This window comes from Schistocerca americana, chromosome 4, assembly GCF_021461395.2.
Source record: "Schistocerca americana isolate TAMUIC-IGC-003095 chromosome 4, iqSchAmer2.1, whole genome shotgun sequence".
NCBI classification, from domain to species: Eukaryota; Metazoa; Arthropoda; class Insecta; order Orthoptera; family Acrididae; genus Schistocerca; species Schistocerca americana.
In genome coordinates, this window is record NC_060122.1 from 71,933,594 (window position 1) to 71,959,794 (window position 26,201).

At 43.1% G+C, this 26,201-nt stretch overlaps 1 protein-coding gene across 1 annotated transcript in view; it reads right to left on the bottom strand.

Moving 5' to 3' along the window:
- LOC124613266 (predicted GPI-anchored protein 58) overlaps positions 1 to 26,201 on the bottom strand; it is a 158,968-nt gene that overhangs the window by 102,160 nt on the left and 30,607 nt on the right. The window contains exon 2 of the mRNA XM_047141958.1: positions 23,667 to 24,082. Within this exon, the coding sequence (XP_046997914.1) occupies positions 23,667 to 24,082 (416 nt within the window). The remainder of the gene's footprint in view (positions 1 to 23,666; positions 24,083 to 26,201) is intronic.

Sequence of the window (26,201 nt, forward strand, 5' to 3'; positions counted from 1 at the left end):
TCATCTAGTGGGAAACTATTGTTATAATTCTTAATGTAAAACTCTTCTCCAGGATAAATATATAATCAATTAGTTTTATTAATTATTAATTATGTTTCTAAAATCTGAATTAAAGCACCTCGAGATTCCTTACACACAAACTCAGGTTACAGATAACAGATGTGTCCGGGACTGAAGCGTAACATACATAAATATCCTACACCGATAACTCACTAAGAAGTGACCGAGCGAGGTGGCGCAGTGGTTAGACACTGGACTCGCATTCGGAAGGACGACGGTTCAATCCCGCGTCCGGCCACCCTGATTTAGGTTTTCCGTGATTTCACTCCAGGCAAATGCCGGGATGGTTCCTCTGAAAGGGCACGGCCGACTTCCTTCCCCATCCTTCCCTATTCCGATGAGACCGATGACCACGCTGTCTGGTCTCCTTCCGCAAAACCAACCAACCAACTAAGAAGTGACATTTTCCAGCACGTTTCACAATAGCCTTTATCTTCAAGCTCGCAACCTCTGTTGTGGCAGATTGCTCAAAGCTGCCGAAGGTAAGGACGCTTTTGTTGATCTACTGTCAGCAGAAGAATTCATTTAGCGTGTAAGCGAAAGCAGAACTGTCCTTGGTCTAGTAGCCGGTCTAAGTACTAACGATTTACATGGCACTACGTTTGAAAAGACTTACCAGCTAATTACCCTGGGACCTACAAGGTTAACACGGAACATTACCCCAAGATATCATTTTTCACATTAACAAATTACTGATATAGACGTAGAAAGCGAGCAGGAAAAAGTCATAGGGCCGCTGAAGGAGCGATTCCCATTTCTTTGGATTGGTAATGTGACCCTTTAGTTTGAAAGTACAGCCTTAATATATTTGCTATTATCGTTTCGTAATTCAGTATGTACGAGATAGTTACTGCTTAGACATTCAGTAGCTGCAGAAATAACCACAGATGCTTTAATAGACCACTTGACTGCGATCATGTCTCAGTTGCCTGACGCGTGGGACACTTCAACTCCGAGAACGTCGGGGTTGTGGCCGGTCGTGTCACAAGTGTGTCGTTATTTCCTCATTTCTTCAAGAATCACCGACGCCGGAGTCTTGTGCTTTGGGTCATAGGGCGAGGGAATGTCTTCGAATATCACTTATTGTAACAGCAGACTGATGGCCTAAAACTTCTACGATGAGCCGTAATTGCAGTGCGCGCTTTACCGTAATTCCCCCGCCTCTGCGCTTATTGTGTCGTGGATAGCATTTTGCGACAAATCGCCGGCATCATCATTTTGAAACTCAATACAACTTGTCGCTAGATAGTTCTCTCCAATTCAACTGCTTATGAGCGCTTTTCAGGGCACGGAGTATCTCTTAAAACAGTACGATTTAGTATTGTTATGCAGAAAATGTTATTTCGATTTACAAATCTTTCTTTTTGTGGAATGGTAAATAAGACTATGGAACTTAATCTCTGATTTTTGTATGTTTTTGTTGATGTTCTGTAATTCGCAATTTTTCTTGACGATATTTATGTATGTTCGACAGATAGTAGAGTACATCTACTGCAGTGAAAGAGAACGATTGTCGTATCGCAACATACATGAGGTGTTAGCTCTGTGTATGAATCCAGTGATATACTGAAAATTATTGGGAGAATTCATATATAATATGTATAAACGGTCCATTTGTCAACATTTAATTACGAATATCATGTTCTAAAATAAACACAAATCGTATCTGATAATCGGTTTAATACGAAAAACCTAAAATATTTCTAGTAGGGAGGTAAACTGCGATAAACGACGTTTATTATTACCGAAAGCTTTTCTTTATTGTATTTAATTCTCCATCTCTTGTTTAGATGCTGTGGTGAGGCCTTGAGCGTATGCGCTCAGTGTCTTGGTTAATTCAATGATCTGCGAAACATATACACTTCTGCTGTAAAAAAAAACTGATGCGACATTTTATTTTCGCATTTACAATACCAGCAACAATGGGTACTTGCTGTAACATATCCAAAGCAAATGATTGTGGAAATCTGAACATTTTGTTACAAAAAGGAGGAGTCATTGAATTCAAGGTTTAGCTTACAAAATGCTTACGCCATATTTCTTATTTAAAAAACTGCAGGAAGTTGTACTTCATAATTCAACATCTACAAACAATGATCCTTTTTTAGATTGGGGAGCATGAGGGCGGGGGGGGGGGGGGGGGGGGGGGAGTTATTAATGTTGTACTACAAAATTTATAATTGGGTCCCTTGTTGCTTCCAATATATGCTACTGATCTTCTATTTGATACTCAACTAGCAAAAGAAATCCTCTTTATAGTTTATATCTAACTTGACTTACCCAACGGAGGAAATTGTAAATGTGTTTAAAAATTTTAATTCGATTTCCGGAAATAATCTCTCTTACATTTAAGAACAATCTGAATGTTTGATTCTGTATATCAGAGGATACATTACAAGCCATGTAAAGCACGAATTAGTAAGCAAAACATTTGATTGTAAATACTAAAGAGAATATAACGTGAAAACAAAAAAAATTTTTAACCATTTTTGCACTACATTTTATTACCAGGCTTGGAGAGAGACAAATCAGTAACTTACCAAAATTTCTTTAATTTCATTCAATAATGTCATATATAATTTTGTTGGCGTATGGCTTCTTTGGGAAGGATGTTCGTCGTAGCACAGACATATGCCACAACTCTACGCTGTAGTGCTCATCCTCGACCCTCGATCAACTTGCAGACTTAGGTATTTTAACTGCGACATCACGGTACGCAATTTATCTAATAAAGTTTATTGTGAATAATTCATTAGAGGTCAGAAAGAAAATTTAAAATATCAGAAGAAGAAATCCCTTCATTAATTAAGATTGGCTTCAGTTTAGAAACAGGTAAACAATATTTCTGTTAACGTCATTCACTTATGAAATAATATTAGATACATAATAGGTAAAAGTGATGTCTCCGGCGCAGATCTGTGAACGAAGTATCAGCCTGACAGCAGGTAGAGTGCAACACATTATCCAAGGCGACATTGGGGACGTGTGACGGGAATTTCCGCTCCGGCTGCCTTTTACGTCCAGTAAAGACACACGGCTTCCATTTTTACAGCAAATTGATTGGACCTGGGATCGTCCCAGAGGGATTTGCTCTAGGATTAATTGCTACCCCCAGTTTGGGTTCAAATACGGACGTAGTGCTCTGCCCACGACTACTACGGCCACAAATACCTGACAAATAGGGAAGTATAATGGAAAACAAAACCGAAAAAGTCCCTTCAGGAGAATTCCTTCCATTCCGTAGATGAATTTACATTTAGAGATTTATAGCTTATTGTTAAACGTATCGGTCCTGGGTGAACTAACTATCCTGACAGGGTGACCTAACTAAATCGAATGCTGTCGGAATAAATCTCCTAGCAGGATGAGACAAATTAAAGGTACGTAACAAGAAGAAACAATGTAAGGATCTGTTTCAGTTTACTAAGCATTCAGTGCAACAGTCGCCAGATACCTTAGCATCTGGAGCATCAATGATTAACTCAAAACAAAGAAATATATGCTATGGCCTGTAGGCTCTTAGGATGCTATGTATTGTTTAGAAAAAGATTTTCACCGCGGAATTGCCATAAGAAACAATACCCCTTACGTAAGGTTATTGCTGATTGCCTTGGTTAATCTATGGTCAAGTGATACCGGTTTAACTAGTCACTGGAATGATGTCAGGAGGCATTCGATTACTGCACATTTATTTCACAAGGATCTGCATGTATGCGTAAAACTAAACATGATGACGCCCTTGATGACTTTAAGAACAAACACATGTATTAAAATGTCTTTATAAGTAATACACATATGGTGGGTCCGTAAGGTAATGGGAAACATTGTATAAAATAGGCGTTACTTTCAGAGATTGCAGCTAAATCAAATTTAAATGATGTGACAGAAATAATTACTTTACACATGGGTTTAAGGGATGGTTAGACATGTACCACACTTAGTACGTGCATTTAGCAAGTTAACGAGCAAGTCATAGTAACACACGATTCACTGCCATAAATGTTGATTCCAAAATCTCGAGAGAATTGAAATGGTAAAATTAAGAATCTTTACTGCGGCTGTAACACGACTTTAAGTTGATCGCAAGGTTCCTAAACTTCACGTACGGTAATCTCAGAAATATCCTAAGAACACTTTTCACTCAGACGCAGCCTCGGATTTCGAACTAGCACGAAGTGCTCTCCATCTGTCACGGAGCCTGAGAGCTGGTGTCCTTCACTGCTCTCAGAAACATCATATTCTCCCCACTGATCTCCGAGACCAAATGCTCTCTGCATCAGTGCTTTCTCCATCAATCCCTGACCATTGCAAATAAAAAAAAGCCAGGGCTGGCGATTCTTTGTTTACCACTCGAATTACCTCCCCACATCTTAATAGCACTAAACAGACCCATTAGCTGCCAAGGGGAGCTCTGGTAATGACGTTAGCCTATGAGACGTGAGCAAATGCTGGAATCCTCTCGCACCATTCAGACTATTTTCAGAAGCATTTTAACTAAACCACAGGAGTTCTCATGGTTCTTGTAAGAAGCTTTGGCATCAGTAAGTCTGGCGAGCGCGTAACTTCCTAGTCAGTGAACAGACTGTCAACTCTCGGTAGGCGCCAGCAAGCCGGTTGTGGGCATGTAGGCCTACCGACGCCAGTTTCTTAGCTGTCTCGTCGCAGCTGGTGCCAGCGCGTTTGCAGAAGGCGTGACTCCACTCCCAATCAGAAGGCTGCCCACCACAGCACATTCGGTCGACTGGAATCATCGCGGTCTGGCGTATTTGAAAAGAACTCGTAAGTTCCGCTCGTCAGGGTTTTCTGTATACATTACGTACGGGTCTCGATTTTCTGAGGGACCCAAGAAGCTGCTCTTCCCTTAGAGGCACTCCAGTGAAGTGATAATTAGTTCCTGTAAAAACACTACGGCAGAATAAATGTTATTTCCATAAAAGCTAACTTCCTTATTCCTTGCCCTGTTAAGAGAAGTATCGAATTACCTACCTACATTTCATTAAAAGGAGCTAAATACCAGAGTGATTCAAATTAGTTCTACTCTACTTTTGCTCACACTGAAATCATCGGTAGAAACCAATGTTAAAACGACTTTTAACCACAACAACTGGATGTCTCTCTCAAAGTTCAACTAGGGAGACACACCTAGCGTCTCGATACGTTCCTGTTATTAATTTACCTCTTTGTCATCCCTTGTCGAATTTGATTTCATATTACCTGAATTAGGAGAGGAGTCAGAAGAGTTGGACACAGATTATCATTTATCAATCAACCTGACGAAAGAATAATGTGGCACACTTCTTTCTGGGAGCTATCTCGTATTTGCAAACATTTAGAAAGTGGCAGAGCCAATAAACTGTTTAGAAAAGCAAAAAGATATGAGAGGATCTAGCAGTTACCTCTCAGTTTAATGTGAAACTGATACATAAGCATACCTAATACCGTATTACACTGCCTCAGTAAGGCGAAAAAGAGAGTCAGCAAGATCCTGCTGAAGCCTCTGACAGAAGATTGCTTACGATAGAACAACCAAATTTCGGGTATTTTCGATACTAAGCTTGACTCACTGATGCCACACATAGCCTCTGCATCAGTTCATCTCCCAGCTTCCACATTTCTTAGGACTGGCATATGAAGCGAACGCGGTCGGGGTCTCGGGCCAAATGCACGAATTGATCTCAAACCCAGAGTCTCAAGCACATCGAAACCAACCGAAGAAAGACAGGCTGAATTTATGTTCATTGAAATGAATGTACAGAGACACAAGTGCCTAACTGGTGTTGTCTACGAGCAGCAAAAAAACAGATCATTAACTTCCTTCCAGTCGGAAGTACATTTACTACTGTGTCAATACGAACACATCATCACAATTGGAGGCATGAACATAGACTTCCTGAGATACACTCCCTCCTCGGTTAACTTAAGAAATACCATTATATAACGTCTCGAACATGAAACATATGGATCCTGACGCTTTAACAGCCGACTGCTCAGAAAACTCACGGCATTTAATAACACGAGAGCCCACAATTGACGGTAAAATCCATGAACTTGCTAAAAATATCACTGCTGTAGACGGCAAACAAGCTCCTGTATGCATAATCCGTTTAAGAAAGCCCCCTGCTACATGGCTGACAACAGAATTACGACAAATCATGAACGATATGGATTCTGCTAATAGACATTTCTAGGCAAATCCGAAACCCGTGCGTTATGGAGAATGCAGGAAGCTACGAAACAAGGTAAAGCAATGCGCTCACAACGCCAAAATCAGACACGCCTATTCCTTTGTATGCACAAATACGATCCCAGCTACCCTGTGGGAGAATCCGTAGCTTGGGTGTTGGAAAGACAAAATCAGAAACTGCTTTTCAGGTCTCGGTCGATGAAATAAACGAATTTTTCTGTGCACCAACCACCTCCCTTGCCGAAAGGAACTACCGACCACATTCTAACAACCTAACTAACCCCTACACTTTCACAATAATGTTTCATACAACGACGGTACTAGCATAACAATGAAAAAAGAACGTAGCCGATAGCTTAATACATGTTTTAATATTTAATTTTTCTCTCGTGAATGTAAGTTGGATCTACTCCTAAGATCGAAAACCCGCACTCGCCTTATGATTACCGACTAATGAGCATATTAACAGCTTTTATCAAAGCCATGGAATATATTTTTCAAAATCAAATTACTGGATACCTGTGCCAATTTGACATGTTTGTCAAATATCAGTCTGGGTGTCGTAAACACCATAGCACAAAAAATGATTCAAATGGCTCTGAGCACTATGGGACTTAACTTCTGAGGTCATCAGTCCCTTAGATCTTAGAACTACTTAAACATAACTAACCTTAGGACATTACACACATCCATGCCCGAGGCAGGATTTGCACCTGCGACCGTAGAGGTCGCGCGGTTCCAGACTGTAGCGTCTATATCCGCTCGGCCACACCGGCCGGCCACCATAGCACAAACACTGCCCTTATCAAAGTAGCAGATGACCTTAAATAGGGCATTGACAATCGTGAGACCACAATATTGACTCTACCGGATTCCAGAAAATCTTTTAATACTGGCAACTGACATACTTTTCAGAAAAATGCGACAGCTAAATTTCCCAGATAGTGCCATGAAGTGGTTTGACAGCTACTTGAAAAACAGACAGCAAAGTTTTGCCTGTGGGAATGAAAAAGAGTCCTGGAAACGCGTTCTTTCGGGATTACCGCACGGCTCCTAGGATCGGTATTAGCCCCACTTCGTTGTATGTCAGTAGTGTTTCATCGCTTCTGTCTTCCTGTAATTATTATTTATATACCGACCACATCCATCTGTACTTAAAAGCCAGAGCTAAAGATATGAATAATGCAACTGCACAAATGAATAATGACCTGTCTTCAGTGGTAACAATGGCGAAAACCAGGGGCTTAAACTAAATGCAAAAATGCCGCAAGTAATCTTAATATACCATCACAAATTATTAAATTAAGAATTCCTCTATCAACTGTCTACCATTTAACTTGACTGGACCGCAAAACCATACCAAAAAACAGTGATGAACTTGGGTGTAATTTTGGATGAGCATTTAAATTGAACGAAGAGTACTGTCTCCATATGACGGAAAATTTCCGCTTGCCTGTTTTCCCTCAAAAAGTTTCGGAACGTATTTCCACAGAAAGTGAAACGCCAACTCGTGAAATTATTCGTTCTACCCAGAATCCACTATTGTGATGTAATTCAGCCGGCCGCTGTGGCCGAGCGGTTCTAGGCGTCTCAGTCCGGAACCGCGCTGTTGCTACGGTCGCAGGTTCGAATCCCGCCTCGGGCATGGATGTGTGTGATGTCCTTAGGTTAGTTAGGTTTAAGTAGTTCTAAGCCTAGGGGACTGATGACCTTAGATGTTAAGTCCCATAGTGCTTAGAGCCATTTGAACCATTTTAATTGAACGTAATGAGAATTACACACACGAAAGAATGGTGCTTTATCTACACACCCCGTTTTTTTCACGTAATCTCCATCCCGTTCTAAGGCTTTCCTCCAGAGCGACAGAAGAGCGTATATACCCTGTCGTTACCAATCCTTGCCTTGGTGGCGGAGCCAGTGCTTCAATCACCTCGTCATCGTCCTCAAAATGTCTTCTACGGATGCCATCCCTTAATGGCCCAAATAAGTGGAAGTCCGAGGGAGCTAGGTCAGGGCTGTAGGGTGGATGAGGTAACACTGTCCAACCATGTTTTGCGATGTGTTCAGCAGTCCACCGACATGTGTGAGACCGAGCACTATCGTGTTGCAGCAAAACGTCTCCTAGGATGCTGTGGCTCTGAAGTCGCCGGAAATGCGTCTTGAGTTTTGTTAATGACATTTGTTTCTGAATTAATGGTACCGACTCTTGGCATCACATCAATGAGAATCACACCTTCATAGTACCAGAACACAGTGATCATGACCTTACCGGATGAAGCAGTTGCTTTGAATTTTTTCTTCTAAGTGGGAAAGGCGCCATTCCATTGACTGCCGTTTTGGTTCGGGCTCAAAATGGTGAATCCAGGATTCATTACCTGTCACAATCCGGTACAAGAAGGTCTCCCCATCAGTTGCAACAAATCAAGACAAATGTTTTCTGTGTGCGATCCATCTTGCACGCACTTTTGAATATACAAGAGTGCGAATAATTGCATCCATACTTCTTTGCTGATTGACAGATGCAGCACCAACTGCCGAGTCGTAATGCGTCTGTCCTCGCGAATGACAACATCAGCTCGCTGCAGCATGTCAGGTGTGGCAGCCGTGGACGGTCTCCCAGAACGCTGCAAATCGTGGAGCTCCGCCGAACCGCCTTCTGATGACATCACCCACTCTGCCCAGCGACTAACTGTATTTTTGTCAACAGCAGATGCTCCATAGACGTTGCACAAGCGATTGGGGATATTCCCTACAGTTTATTTCTCTGCAGGGAGAAATTCAATGAGTGCTTGTAGCGTACATCACCTACAGAAACCATTTTAAAACTGTCCAGCAGCTAGGCTATCTGTCGGAAGCGACGGAAACTTGCCGCGTTCACTCAGGAGACTTCAAACAATACATACGCAACGTTTCGCAACGTAGGTTTGTTTTCGGCTGAGAAAAAACAAAATGTGGTGCGTTACTTTCTGATATAAATTGCATGTTTATTTTTCTTATCTGTACTATAGTAATTTTTAACCCTCGAAATTTAGTATGACATGCATACTGTAACATACGCAATGTACAATATGTAGAAAGCCTGTTTGTTTGTAAGAGGGCCTAATGGTCTGGTAAATAAATAAATATTATGTCTGAGTAGGATCGTGTGATGTCGCAGACTAGTCGAGATGCATACGTTGACGGTGTTCGTCAAAACAAGAACGTACAAGCGTGAGCTTGCGACAGTGGATGATGTCGACAGTGTCCACAGCTTATTCATGATGAAAATACAGAGGAAAGGACAACGAATGTTCACAGAGGGTGCTGAAATAACCCCTTTTTCTAAATGTTCACGGCGACCTGAATCCATAGTACGACAAACACCCCCAAAACATCACAGAAACACACCCACGTCTACCACACCCTTCACACACTTGCGAGTGAAACACCTCATTGCGCCGTCGGTGCACCCCTTGTCTTGCATCATTTGAAAAAGAGACAAAACTGTGCAGCTCGCTGGACGTCACTATTTACGCGAAATGAGCTTAGTGTCCGCTTTCTGTGCCGGCTGAAGGCGAGCTGCTGCACGTGGCGCTGTCAGCAATTGCCTTTGTGGGGTGCCCCCTCTCGAAATGTCTGTGCAGTTCCCTTGGCACTGTTCGCTAGAAAACTGGCTGACAAGGACCTGCATTCATTGATAGCAGCAATTGCCACTGGATTTCAATCTCGATTATCGATTGCCATTACAAGGTGTGTAGTCTCCGCTCCCTGTCTGTCAGGATTCTTTTACTGCCATTGTTGTTACGCCGTGTTACGTGGCTGTGAGTGAGGCACCATTGCCTTCAGACAGGATAGACAGTCCAATAACAGATCGGAGAACTTCGTTGATGGTGTGATGATGGGCGCGTCCGAACGCGATAGTTCATTTCTTCTATTCTGCCACGTCTCCAATTAGATCCAACTCGCAGTTCTGACTCCATTCAACCAACTACCACATTGACACCACTGCACTGCCATGACTTACGTCACCAACGGATTTCATATAACAGCCTGGGGCCAGTTGCACTCTATCTACAACGTTCTAATGGGGGTGACCGTGTTCACTTGTCCTATCAAATTAAATATTATTTTCTGTTGTGAATGATAAACATACAGTCATATTTAAATAACATCTAATTTAAAATTCTGTAAATGGGCCCATTCGATGTTATCACAATAAAGTGTGCAAAGTGCATGTAACTATCCAACCAGAGCAAAAGTGTACTGGTACACGATGCCCATAAATAACTGCTATCACTTCAAAAAATTATAACTTTGTTAGAGAAAAAGAATACTGGTCTATTTTAAAACGTTTAGCAGCTCTCTCGCCGTTTCATTTTGCCATTTGTTGCAGATCTGACTTGTGGTGCACCCAGTTGCGACAGGCCAGGAGAAGGCGAGTTCTGTCACCTGGTTGATGAGTCCACTTCTGTTGCGGCGGTGTTTGCGGGATTCGCAGTACCAGTGTGGGGGAGCAACACCGGCAAACACGACCATAATGAGGTGATTCAAGAGCTTAAAATAAACAGGACGTCACGCTATGTCTCAAGCACGTGTTGCCAAAGTGTAAGCCGCATTTCAACGCAAGCCCAAAAGTAAGACAAATTGCGGAAATTAAGATCAACACTCCATAAAAGTTACTTAAACTATTTTGCATTTCTGAGTACACAGTGCAAATGCTCCAAGCCCCATACGAAACGGACTCCTCTGCGTTATGCGTAGATGCTGGGTACGATTACCATCTCAAACACTGCCTCTTTTCACATGAAGTAACATCCCATGGCTCTGGACATGTGAATTAACACAACATTAGGAAATCCATACAAAATACGTGAATATATCAGCGATAGTCTGAACCTTAATGTTTGGTTTGGCGTAGTGCGCCATAGTTTGATAGGCTCATTAGCTTTCAAAGAGAAAACTATAACAGGAAATATTTTCTTTGGCATGTGTAATCTCCACCTCACTTCCTTCATCCATCTATTGTCCGCATGAAACAATGCCCATTCCAAGTAATTAATGAGCAAAGTCTTTTATGTAGATTTGAGAGGAGCGAAGATTACAATAAACTTTCAAGTTTAATTAGCTTGCCCGCATCTCGTGGTCGTGCGGTAGCGTTCTCGCTTCCCACGCCCGGGTTCCCGGGTTCGATTCCCGGCGGGGTCAGGGATTTTCTCTGCCTCGTGATGGTTGGGTGTTGTGTGCTGTCCTTAGGTTAGTTAGGTTTAGGTAGTTCTAAGTTCTAGGGGACTTATAACCACAGCAGTTGAGTCCCATAGTGCTCAGAGCCATTTGAACCATTTAATTAGCTTGTCATGTTGCGATAGATCTAGTTCTTCTTGTCGTGGGGTCTGATTCTTGAAGCTGAAAATCTAACATCAGATTCTCGCGGTTGGTTTGAGATTAGATTAGATTAGATTAGATTAATATTAGTTCCATGGATCATGAATACGATATTTCGTAATGATGTGGAACGAGTCGAATTTTCCAATACATGACATAATTAGGTTAATTTAACAACATATTTAAGTTAATATAACTACTTTATTTTTTTGTGTTTTTTATTTTTATTTTTTTATTTTTTTAATAATTTTTTTTCTTAATTTATATCTGAAAATTCCTCTATGGAGTAGAAGGAGTTGTCATTCAGAAATTCTTTTAATTTCTTCTTAAATACTTGTTGGTTATCTGTCAGACTTTTGATACTATTTGGTAAGTGACCAAAGACTTTAGTGCCAGTATAATTCACCCCTTTCTGTGCCAAAGTTAGATTTAATCTTGAATAGTGAAGATCGTCCTTTCTCCTAGTATTGTAGTTATGCACACTGCTATTACTTTTGAACTGGGTTTAGTTGTTAATAACAAATTTCATAAGAGAGTATATATACTGAGAAGCTACTGTGAATATCCCTAGATCCTTAAATAAATGTCTGCAGGATGATCTTGGGTGGACTCCAGCTAGTATTCTGATTACACGCTTCTGTGCAATAAATACTTTATTCCTCAGTGATGAATTACCCCAAAATATGATGCCATATGAAAGCAATGAGTGAAAATAGGCGTAGTAAGCTAATTTACTAAGATGTTTATCACCAAAATTTGCAATGACCCTTATTGCATAAGTAGCTGAACTCAAACGTTTCAGCAGATCATCAATGTGTTTCTTCCAATTTAATCTCTCATCAATGGACATACCTAAAAATTTGCAATATTCTACCTTAGCTATACGCTTCTGATTAAGGTCTATATTTGTTAATGGCGTCATACTACTCACTGTATGGAACTGTATGTACTGTGTCTTATCAAAATTCAGTGAGAGTCCGTTTACAAGGAACCACTTAGTAATTTTCTGAAAGACAGTATTGACAATTTCATCAGTTAATTCTTGTTTCTCAGGTGTGATTACTATACTTGTATCATCAGCAAAGAGAACTAACTTTGCCTCTTCATGAATATAGAATGGCAAGTCATTAATATATAATAAGAACAACAAAGGACCCAAGACTGACCCTTGTGGAACCCCATTCTTGATAGTTCCCCAGTTTGAGGAATGTGCTGATCTTTGCATGTTACGAGAACTACTTACTTCAACTTTCTGCACTCTTCCAGTTAGGTACGAATTAAACCATTTGTGCACTGTCCCACTCATGCCACAATACTTGAGCTTGTCTAGCAGAATTTCATGATTTACACAATCAAAAGCCTTTCAGAGATCACAAAAAATCCCAATGGGAGGTGTTCGGTTATTCAGATCATTGAAAACTTGACTGGTGAAAGCATATATGGCATTTTCTGTTGGAAAACCTTTCTGGAAACCAAAAATAAATAGGAAGATGGTTGTTGCAGAATTTTTTTACGTAAATATATGTTCCACCGTTTTCCTCACATTTTAGTAGATCATAGAGTATTTTGTTTTTTTCGCATTAACAAACGCGAAATCACACTGTTCGCACCTATTATACGAAAATACGTCCGACCACACGAGAGGCCGGATTTTGACTCTCTTACAGTATTCCGATGGGTTTACAATTTTTCTTAAGAAATGAATACCTACTAGTTTTGGTTACATTATTAATTTAGATTATAATTTCATAAATAAATCCAGAAATAAACATAGTAATCAGTACAGGATTGTGTAATTAATAATAGAAATTTTAAGTGTGCAAATAATTCGTAATTTCAAATGTGCCTAATATAATTTTAACTGTACATTCAGAACTAGTACTTACCGATTACAGCATCGAAACTAAAATATTTTATACATTAATTCCTTTTCATAAAATTTACCTCGACATATAACATACTGTGTATAAAATTATATTTAAGTTTTCAGAAAAGCGTCTGAGATAATAGTGACCTGTCCAAATCTCGAATAATAATAGTGGTATCGAGAACTACCGTTGAGGAAACGTAATACTAGAGGGGGACGTTCCGTTACACATGCTCTAACTGGTCTTGCTACCACAGATCGAAGAGCTGCAGCCTTCCATCATCTCCCAGCGTGTCGATGCCCCTCGCATTGGAGTCTGAACCTGAGAGATGTTCTAAATGACGCATTTCCTGACAGGTGGATTTTTCATGATGGTCCTATCAGGCTGTCCCAATGTACCTCCATTAAACTTCCTTCCTTGGGGTTACGTCAAGGACCGAGTGTGCATAACACCAGTCAGTACCATTACCATCGTTCGTGCACGAATCAGTGAAGCAATGAGAATTGTGGACGCTCCAATACCTACCCTTACCGTGGCGGAACCCGACTATCACCTTGATCATCTACCAGCGATGAGTGAACCACACACTGAAATTCTGGCATAAGAGAAAAAACATCTAAAGTTTTTACAGCAAATCACTATAATTCGTCTCTAATGGTTTGCAGTTATGCTGCTATGAAACATAGTCTTTGTCTTTTACGTGAATTTTAGTAATTTCTGTTAAATATTCTGATGGCTTTTTTCTTGTTTTATAAGCTGTGTAGACATTAATTGCTAACAGCAGGCTGCTAGACACACACAAACCTGTCCTGTTACTTCGCCTCTTCTTTGCGGTCCCGCTTCTCGCGTGCATAGTGTACAGACAGCCCCTCCCGGTAGCTCACCTGCCTAGTCATTAGCGGGCACCGCTCTAATAACCGTGCCGTGCTATCGCGCAAGAGAGGTGAGCACACAGCACTCCACATCACAACACAACACTGCAGTACACACCCACACTCACTGGCCCCGGCGCCCTCCCCTCGGCCGCCAAACTGGCTGTCCGCTTATCGCGGCCGCCACGCCCTCTTGTCACTACCCACAGCCCACAGCCGCCCCCACCACCGGCAGATACCGCGGCTTTTTTTAATTTCCGGCAGGAAGCTTATCTGGTCGCATCTCCTGGCGCCTGTCAGCCTCTCCACGTGCTGCCCCTCTCTCCCCCCTCGATGGCTCCGCCCCTCCTCACGCACTGCAATGCGTGGATGGGAGGCGTTCCCTTAATAGCAAAGAAATCATCGTTCACCAATAAACCAGTGCTCAGTTGTCAGTAATCACTTGTGTGTCTTTCCATTATCGAAATTACTTTCCTTCGGGCTGGTACCGCAGTCGTACAAAATTCTTTTCCCTCATCGTCTGTAATTATCTACATCAACTTCTTTACTGTGCAAGCCGCCGTACTGTCTGTGGTGGAGGGTACTTTTGGTACCACTGTCTGATCCACGCTTTCCAGTTTCATTCGCGAATGGCGCATTCAAAGAATCATTGTCGGCAGACCTCGTATTAGTTCTAATTTCTCGAATTTTCTCATTGTGGTCATTTCACGAGATGTATGTGGTGGGAACATAAACGTTCTCCGACTCTTCCTGGATCGTACTCCCTCGGAGTGTCTTCAGTAAACGTATACGTGATGAAAAACGCCTGTCTTGGATCGTCTGCCACTGGAGTTCGTTGAGCACCTCCGTAACGGTTTCGCGCCGACTAAACGATCGCGTGACGAAAGGCGTTGTCGTTCGTTGCATCCTCTCTATGACTTCTATGAACTCCACCTGTTAAGGATCACAGACTGATGAGCAATATTGAAGAATTGGTAGAGCAGGTGTTTAGTAATCCACTTCTTTAGTGGATGAGGTACATTTCCTTAAGATCTTTCCGGCGAATTTTAGCCTGGCATCTGCTTTCCATACCGATTATTTTATTTGGTCATTCCACTTGAGGTCGTGCGAGATTGTTACTTCTTGGGAATAGGGAAATTTTATTTACTTTCTGTAATAATGTGTTACATCGCCAACAAGTTTAATATATTTACATACAATTTCACCTATGATCATATACATGCTCCTTATTGCCCATTAATTTTACGATTATTTCTGGTCACTAGTACCTGTGGCATTGTAGATGTAAAGTAGGATTTACCCATATATCTGTTATATACCTCTCCAGTCTGAAAGGTACGATAGACAATGACATCCTTACTGTTAAAAGTCTAAAGTCCTGGAACTGTTTTAACATTTTTGCCATTGTGCCGCAATAGTGCAGTAATTAACCAACCATTACCACACTGCGCCGCATCAACATTACTTATATAGGCAAAAATGTTGCCTCCTTGAGCCCCTGCTTTTCGATGTACGCTTTATTAAGAACGCTTTATTAAGAACGCGTCAGTCTTCGTACAGCCGCTCGTGCAACAGCACTGGAACGCTCACACAGAAGATGCCCCGTTACCGGAGATTTGGAAGACGTTTGCAAGGCTATAGACTTTTTGGAGATTACTACAGCTAGTGGTGTTGCCCGCAAGTGACATTGCAGGACCCCGATATATTTTGTGTGTGTGCACTGAATTTCATCTTTACCAAAGCTGACGCTGCGCAGTGTGGTAATGATTGGTTAACTATTGCACTAGTGTGGTATAATGGTGAAGAAGTTAAAACAGTTCCAGGACTTGAGAGTTTTAATTGTATGGATATCCTTGCCTATCGTACCTTTCAGATTGGAGAGGTATATAACAGAGGTATGGGTACATCCTACTTTACATCTACAATGCCATTGTCATTAACGACCACAAAACATCGTAAAATTAATGAGCAAGTAGAAGCATGTATAGGGATCAAAGATTATCTTCTATGTAAAAATATTATTATAGAAATTAAATTATATATATTCGGTAGTAACTGTTTCTATCAGTTTTGTTAGTAATAGTGTAATTGTGTGGTAGACGAATTCTTCTCCTATTAATGCACAGTATATTACATTTATTTACGTTCAGGTTCAGCCGCGAGTTCCTCCTAAATTCAACAATTGTCTGCAGCTCTTCCTGACGGTGCAACCCACCCGACGACCGTGTCATCTGCAGAAAGCTTCATGGAGCTTCCGATGTTATCTACCATATCATTTATACTGGATGATTTTACAAACTTTCAGGTTAAATGTATCAATTTGAGCTAAGATTCCGTGCTAGGAAACGACAGAATCGTAAGTCATAACCGAAAATCTTTCTGATACTTCGACAGCAACTGTTGTTGCTAAAACTGCAGGGTAGACAACTTTCTGAGCTAGTAATATGACTCAAACAAGAGGAAGTGTAGAGAAAAATGCATACCGTAAGAGTTACCAGCATTTGATCATCTTCGCTACTGTGGAACACGTTTTGTTTACTGAACAAATGTCTGTAGTTATTAAGCTATGCATTTCAGGGCACACATTTAAAGCACATTATTCTTGTTTCGCTCCATACTACCTCCTCGAAAATTATGGAAACCAAGAGCTTGCAGTACAAGATATGTTTTTCACAGTATGAAGATGAACAAGTGCTCATCTTTAGTATGCCTCTTACGGTCCTTGTTTACTTGACGTCCGCAGCTCGTGGTCGTGCGGTAGCGTTCTCGCTTCCAGCGCCCGGGTTCCCGGGTTCGATTCCCGGCGGGGTCAGGGATTTTCTCTGCCTCGTGATGACTGGGTGTTGTGTGATGTCCTTAGGTTAGTTAGGTTTAAGCAGTTCCAAGTTCTAGGGGATTGATGACCATAGATGTTAAGTCCCATAGTGCTCAGAGCCATTTGAACCATTTTTGTTTACTGGACGTGTTTTTATTGTTTTGTTTCATACTATCAACTCTGAAAGTTGCCTACTCTAGAATCTTAACAACAACGATTCCGGCACACGTATGCCACGCTCAAAGGTATCATAACGGTTTTCACTTCTAATTTTCGACTCTGTCTTTTCTGGACGATGGGACATTACCTCGAACTAAAACATTGTAAACAGTAATGGTTCTCTCGCACTTCCTAGGAGTACCCCTGAAATTACGATCATATACATCAAATTTGTTGCGTTAAGAGCGACGTGTCGAGTCGTACCTGCAAGACAGTCTTGAATCCAGTCGCAAATCTGATTCGGTACTTCGTAAACTCGTACATTTCTCACTAAATTAACAATGCGGGCTGTATAAAATGCCTTCATGTAGTCGAGGATCACGGCATCAACCTGGACGCCGTTGTCTACACCCCTGTGATCTCATGGAGGAACAGAGTGTGCAGAATTTCCGAAGTTCTTGGTCTGCAGAATCCATGTGGATTTCTATGGACGAGATTTTTCTTCTACAAACACCTCATAAAACGAGATCGCAAAACTTGCCCCGTAATTCTATGACAGACTGACGTCAGCGACATAGGCTTAAATTATGTGCGTCTATCTTACGGCCCTTCTGGAAAATGTAAACATTGTGGTTTTTTCGAGTCGCTGAGTTCTCTTCGTAGCCCCAGCGACCCACGATACACTGCTGCTAGCAGGCGATGAAGTTCTCTCTTATATTCAGCGTAGGACCTTAAAGATATCTTATGTGGACCAGAACCAACCTCAGCATCAACCAGCAGCCACTAGCTGACCCCTCCAGCTGGAACGCACCATTTCGGCTCTCTACAGCAACACGAACGCACAGTTCCGCAGGTAACAGAGGTGGCGTCTTTGATGCTAGATGACCCTGTCAGGATTGTGACTAGCGTGGAATACTTGTCATATCTCGCTGCAGCCGGTGGCTGATACGGTGGTTTTCCAGGCCAGCAATGCTTGTCGCTTAGTACAGAGAGGAATCCCGTACCAGCACAAGATGTGTGGTAACTCTGGTCGTTTTTACTACAGCCTGGGTTCCATACATCGGCTGTGTTACTATACAACCCTCACAGAGGCGATGGGGCTTCGACGACTGGTAACTTTGCTTACTGTAGGGTCTGGGCGGCGATTCTTGCTGCGTTAGCCCCCCAACCACAGCTTCTCCCAATTAGCTGGGGCCTCCTTTTGTGGTGCTTTCCTGATGTTCAACCAACGGTAACGTCTTTCGTTAGCGCGACCATGCCAAATAAAAGAGGACATGGCGCGACACACACCAATAATGTGAGGATAAGTGACAGCATGATGTTTGCTGCCAGCCCCACACTGCCAAAGACACATGGTCACTGCGAGATATTCGCAGATGCGTTTGAGCTGTTCGAAACAGACGCCATGTGTCTTACCATACTGGACCATCATTCACCATGGAGAATAATGCAATGATACACATTTCCCACGTCAAAAACTAATCGCTAGAGTCGACGATCATCGCGGCGCTTCAGGTCGACGGCCTCACATTTGCTTTGTAGTGTGGCGCCCCGAAAATGCCACCAAAAAGTGTCAACTGACCCAGGAACTCAGTAGCACACATTTAAAAAGAGATTTGACCATGAAGTGTTTGCAGGTTTACTGTGTATGTTAATTTACTGTGTATGTTACGCAGGTGGTATATAAAAGATCCGGTTGCCATTTTTGACGGACCTCTGACGCTTAACTTCATCCAGATTCACAATCCTTGATAACCTCACTAGATACCCACTGAATTCCTTACTGCAATAATAACCCAGTCAACGAAGACCAAAAAATGGCGATTGGGCGAAAATTTCGTGAAGTTCCTAATTTTTGTATAATGGTAGGGGAGCAACGTACTAAAATCCTTACTTGTAGGATGGGAGCTTTGGGGTTGGGGGGGGGGGGGGACGTTTAAGGATCACCTTTTTACATTTTTCTTGAAAAACTCGAAAACTGTGGTTTCCAGTGAAAATGTTTCCCAGCACAAAATTAAATGCGCTGAATTTCCTACAAAAAACGTCCTATTCCTTTTTTCTCTAGGACAATAAGGACCGTTGCAACGAATAGAAAAATAGCGAATTTATGAGAACAATGTTTTAATGGTATAAAATTTATATTTATTGTTAAATGAAGTTCATTAAGACCAAATATTAAATGGCTGTAACTCATGTATTTACAGTAGCATAGTACTGAGGGATAAATTTTGTTCTGAGTATGTGACAGGTGGCAGTGTGTGAGGGTAGGGTTTCTGGGGGGGGGGGGGGGGGCGGTGGAGTGTATAAGATGATGAAATGCATGACGCGGAATGATGTCAAGCACTTCCCTTATTTGTGCGTCTACAATACGAAGAGCTAGTTACTGAGTTCTCATTCCACCTACCCCATTACGTCGCAAGAAGCAACTACAGGATGTTTCACCAAGTTATACCGACCCTTCCACAGAGCACCCTGTAAATCACTGGTGATTCAGTGAGCAGACGCAGCTGGGGATTTTTGATATTTCACAAAATGCGTTACACGAGGACACCTGTTAGAAGTGTTTATTTTCCAAAAATGCATTTACACTAAATGGAATACAGATATTACTTACCAATAGAATTACACGTACGGTGGATCTCTGCACATCAACCTGCACCGGTAGGTGGGAAACTAATTGTTGGGCACAATGTACGTTTGTTGCGGCTTTTTTCTGGGAAAGGCCCCTTTCTCCACGACGAGAACTGCACGCTCTTCAATTTACACACAGCATATTCCGTCCAGTTGAGTTACGTGAGAGGACAAAATTGTTGAGTGAGTTCAGTGGTTCCCTCTATCATTATACGGTATGTTTGTACGTCGAATTTTTTTTGTTGTGCCGTTTAATGGTTTAGACAGGTTCACGAATCGAAAGATTCGTGTAACAATTACGTCATGACTTGATGCAGTTTATATGTTGGTGTGCGAGGAGTACGAAACGCCTTATTGATTATTAAATATTGCAGCAGACACTGTCTTATATTTGGAATTCATTTTATTAAGTTATTAGTTATTTGAAGTGATTAAGAGAGTTTGTACATGAAATATGTTGCTATAAACAATGGTGGAGAAGTGTTTGATCTGTTAGTGTGATGTTGTCAGTGACCTATGCAATATTGATGGGAAATGCTAAATGCCAGTTATTTGAGAAAAGATGGGCAAACTGAAGGGTTCAGAAACAAGACAGGCGGTGTTGTTCACGCTTCTTGCAGGAAAGAGTACACTGGAGGTCATTCAGTTAAAAGACTCTTAAGAGACTCTCTTATAGAGGATTCATCAGCTGGAGTTAACGATTGAGATCAGCTGAAGCGAAATTTTATTTTAAAACTGTCGGTTTTGCGCAGAAGCAAATGGTGATGAATTTTTTGATAAACGGAAGAAACAACCTAAAAGAAGTTTACAGTGTTCGGTCCTTCAGCTACATAATACAATTTTAGTTCACGCACGTGAAAGGAAGGATGACTGGGGTGATACCATCGAACACGTATCTATTCCGTTAGCAACCTACACGCTGCAGATGCAGGGTTTTACGAGGATTGCTACAATAGGTTCTTCATAGGTTCATTGTCTAAATGTAGACAGAGTGGACGCCCTGAGGGTGAAAAATGAATGCGTCAATATTCTACTACACAGAGGAGATTGATGACTGCCAGTTCACCTTAGACGAGTTCTTGGGGCAAGCTTCCAGAAGATTTCCTCATATGAAAGCAGTCATGGACAGACTGAGAGAAAAGGACGGGGAGGGTATTGTTATCAGCTCAATGCGCACCAGAAAAACTGTCATGTACTTTCGCAGTTCAGGTGAAAAAGTTTTAAATGATGCATGGTAATCTTCAAACTGCAAATATGAACAGGCAGAAAGGGAAAGAATTGCAAGGGAAGTTTCCACTATAACCTTAGAAGATGTACAGTCCATGGGGTATGATTTTTCTGTTTTTCAATCCTGTGACAAATTCTGTAGTAAAGCTGAGGAAGTGGCCCTCGTAAACCCCATGTCTTCATGGACTGCATATCGGCGAAAAATGGGGTAAAACAGAAAATTAAATAACAGCTGACATCTATATCCCATGCCCTCATAGCTGCTATTCGCCCTCGATCATTCATATCACCTATACTACATGCTGTGGCACTCTTCATTCATAGGACGTTTGGATCCAAAACTTTGATCATCATCCTAGCCTTAGCTGTCCCACCATCTGAAGAGGTCCAGGAGGTTAAATCGGCTCCCTCTGCAACAGAACTATGCAAACTGGATGCCATGGAGCTTTAGACATTTAAACGCCATTCCATCTGACGTATTAAGACCTACCACGCCAGATATGCTGTGAATGTGTGTTAAATGGATTCATTCTGTGCAGACCATTCCACCAGTATTAGCAGTTCCTGTGTGGAAGGGATTTATGCAGTCTCTCAGCAACACAATTAATGTTGAAGAAGCACAGCAAATTTCCTACCATTCATTAATTCACTACCAAATGACTACAATACAATGTATGTAGCTTTACAATATGCTGCTAACGATAGCCAGCAGCAAGGTGCCGTAATTTGTTTCTTTACTTTCGACCAGCCACTGTACATAAAGGCTCGAGAAATCCTGTCTGGCATAATTTCCGTAAGATTGGGAGGATTTCATACACTCATGTCGTTCAGGGGTGCATCGGTCACACAATGGCAGGATCTGGGCTGAAAGAAGTGTTAAGGATAGTTTATGCCGTAAATTCTGTTGAAAAGAAGTTAACTGGAAATGCTTACGGCAGAGCAGTTAGAGAACACTGACTTGTTCAAGCTGTTTCAGCTCGGATCATTCTAGAGGACACTAGTGACTCAGAAGAAGAAAAGAAGAGCATCTTCAGCAATAAAGATCTTACTGTCCAAAAAATTGAGGGAAATGATTGATGGCATCAATTTTAAATAAATTTTAACATGGTTTCGTTAATGAAGAAGTTCATAGATTTTGAACCTCATTAAAACCTCAGGTGGTTTTAAACGGAAGAGGCATAACTCTCTCTGTTCTAGCAAAGTGGGTTGGTGGATCTCCTGGAGCAACCACCATCTGGTCACCATTAGAGGAGTTCACTGGAGTGACATTTCAAGTGGGGGTAGCATGTTGACCTCTGGGTGTTGCACCAAATTAGGCATGGAGAAAACCAGGCAAATATATGTGTGCGGTTCAGCGACCATCCTCCTTTTCGAAAAATGAATTCACTAATGTCTCTCTCTACACGGGAAGCGGAAACTCAAAAATAAATAGTTAAAAAGCCCTAGAAATTGGTACCAGAACCATGCAGAGTTACATTGGTTGTAATTTTGGTGACATACAACAATCTAAGAAGTGTGTGGTGATGTTTTTGGCTAGCATGAACCATACCATAAAGGTGCACGGTGAAACAGTGACAGTGGACCCTCTGACAATTTTCCAAAGAACAGTCACTGCCAAGAAGAGTGATGAGGATGTTGCAAATAATAGATGGAGGCTTCCTTCTACACCGTGTGAAATGGAATGTGTGCAGCAATATTCCTGCACTTTGCAATCAGAACATAGCCTATGTGCCCAAACATTATGGAAGAAACTGTACTGTGGTATTTGATGGTTATTTTTGTGGCGGCGTTCGTAGCGACAAGCAATTCGCTGTAGAAACGGCTTACGAAGTCACCGCCACACTTTTAATAGCGGGCCGACCGGTCCGCTGGAACAGTGAACAGAAAGATGAAAACCCAAACACTCTGATTAAATAAAAGTCGGTACTTATCTTTATTAACGAAGATACAGAAACAGTAGTGAACTCCGTGTCTACAGAGATCTGTCTAGTTCGAGTCGGAGCGGCTAGGTCAGCGTCGGCTGACGACAAACAACAACTCTGCTGCGATGAACACACAACTGACTAGCAAGTACACAATTCGGTGGCGAGTATACAACTGAGCGGCGAATACAGAACTGTCCTAGCGCTCGCGACTTCAGCGTTTAAGAAGCCAGAAGCCAGCGGTGGCGCGCGCAGACTTGCGGCGATTTCCTGTCTCGCTGGCGCTGCTTATGCGGACGGCGTCCGGACTTTGATGCTGTCAACCTTTTGGCAGTGGGCTCGGGTGGCATTACTGGCTAGGATATAACACTCCTCCCCCCCAAATCGCCGCACCGTCGTTGAATAATGACGTGGCGAGCGTCGACGGCGGGGGAGGGGTCTGGCCGCAGGCGTAGCAGAAGAGACCGGGGCGGAGACTGTTGTCGGTGGCAGTCCCCGGTCCGCACCCCAGCATTGGCTGCGCGGGGCCTCGGGAAACACCGACTGAAAACCGAGGTCAGGGTGCACGCCTGTGACCACGGGCGCAGCTTCTGGTACTGGACGCGACGGGGCGTTGGGACCCACGAAGAGAGGCAGCGTCTCCTGACGCTGCGTCGATGGCTGCTGAGTGGGCGCCGGACAAGGCGCTGCGGTGTCAGACTCCTTGGGGGAGCCCAAGGAAAGCGGCTGCAGGACAGGCTGCACAGCCACCGCTTGGGAAGGCGGCCCGGCTGAGGGGTCGACGTCCATCAGCTCCGAATGTGGTGGCGACTGAAGAGGGACCGCAGGCGCCGGAGCGACCACCTGGGGCGCTCCCGGATGAAGCTGCGCGGGAGGCATCAACGGGACGGGCTGTCGGCGTGGTAGCGGCGACGGCTGCTGCTGCTGCCCTGGGGGCGGCAGCGAAGTCGGAAGGCGCGGCTGGAACCCGCCGCGGACCAAATCTGTGGACAAAGAACGAGCGGCAGAATCCGGGCGGCCAGCGCGGCGCAACTGGTTCTGATGCCTCCTGTGCACCCCAGTAGCACCTTGAACAGTATAAAAACCGCGACCCTGGACACTTATCACGGTACCACGTTCCCAACGACGGCGACCGTGATAAACTCTGAAAAAAACGGCGTCGTTGCGCTGAAAACGCGTGCGATGCTCAGAAGCGGCGGGTCGATCCGGGGGGTGCAACAACCGTAGTAGGGTGCGATGACGACGGCCGTGGAGAAGCTCCGCAGGCGAAAGGCCGTTGCGTGACGTGGTCCGGTACGACGACAGGAACGTGATGAGGGCCTGCTGACGAGAGTGCGTAGCACGAAGGCGGTCCATATGATCCTTGAATGTGCGTACAAAACGTTCCGCTGCACCATTCGATTGAGGGTGGAACGGCGGAGTAAGAACATGGCGAATGCCATTGGCAGAACAAAAACTTTCAAATTCAGCAGAGGTAAATTGTGGACCATTGTCAGACACTAAAACTTCTGGAAGACCCTCAATACAAAAAATTGAAGTCAACGCCTGTATAGTTTGTGCAGACGTTGTAGACTGCATGGGCACAACAAACGGAAAATTACTAAATGCATCTATCACGATGAGCCAACGAGAATTCCAATATGGACCAGCGAAATCAATATGTACTCGCTGCCAGGGACCGGCAGGGCGTGCCCACTCAAAATAGCGTTGAGGCGGAGCAGCTTGGTGTTCGGCACACGTCGAACAATCTGTAGACATCTGCGTAATCTGCTTATCAATGCCGATCCATGTACAATGACGGCGGGCAAGCTGCTTGGTGCGGACCACTCCCCAATGACCTTGATGCAACAAGTCGAGGACCTTGGATTGGAGCACTTGGGGAACCACTACACGAAGCTGGTCATTCTCGGTGCGTAACAGCAAAACTCCGTGCGAAACAGACAACAGATGACGTTGCGGATAATAGCGACGAACCACAGGATCCGATATGTCCTTTGCCTTGGACGGCCAACCACGTTGAACAAAATGTAATAGTAAACTCAGATGAGGATCCGTAGCTGTCTCACGTGCCACCTGACGATAATCAATCGGAAAATCCCGGAGGGATTGATGCTCATCGGCGTCAATCTGATGGCAAGAGTCGTCAGAGGAATCGAAGACATCATCCACAGCAATCGGCAATCTAGAAAGCGCGTCAGCGTTTGCATGCTGAGCTGTAGGGCGATACAGTATCTCATACTGGTATTGTGATAACAAAAGAGCCCAACGTTGTAGTCTCTGAGCTGTCCGCTGAGGAACTGGTTTAGACGGATGAAGCAGTGACGTCAGGGGCTTGTGATCTGTTACTAAATAGAATGGTCTATCATAGAGGTAGTGATGGAATTTTGTGACACCGAACACAATAGCCAACGCTTCCTTGTCCAATTGGCTATAATTACACTGAGCTTTGTTTAGCAATTTAGATGCGAACGCAATAGGACGTTCGGTGTTCCCGACTCGGTGAGACAAAACAGCACCGAGGCCGAAAGAAGAGGCATCACAAGCTAACACCAGAGGCTTGTTAGGGTCGTAATGGACCAGACAACGATCATTCAATAAAGCCTCTTTAAGCTGCTGAAAGGCTGATTGGCAATCAGCTGACCACACAAACGGAACATTCTTACGGCGGAGACGATGCAACGGTGCAGCAATCTGTGATGCATTAGGTATAAACCTAATATAATACGTCAATTTGCCAAGAACTGCTTGTAATTCACGCAGATTGCGAGGGGCGGGCAAATCACGAATAGCTGCTAAATGTGACTGGGAGGGATGAATGCCTTGAGCATTACTAACATGTCCCAGATACTCCAGCTCCGTAAGGAAAAATGAACATTTATCGATGTTGCAACGTAGGCCTGCCTGAGACAACACTTTAAACAAACACTCCAAATTACGGAAATGTTCAGCAGGCGTCCGACCGGACACAACAATATCGTCTAAATAGTTGCAACACGATGGCACATTAGCCAGAAGTTGTGACAAAAAACGCTGAAAAACAGCTGGAGCTGACGCGCAACCAAAAGGCAAACGCAGAAAACGGAACAACCCCTACGACGTGTT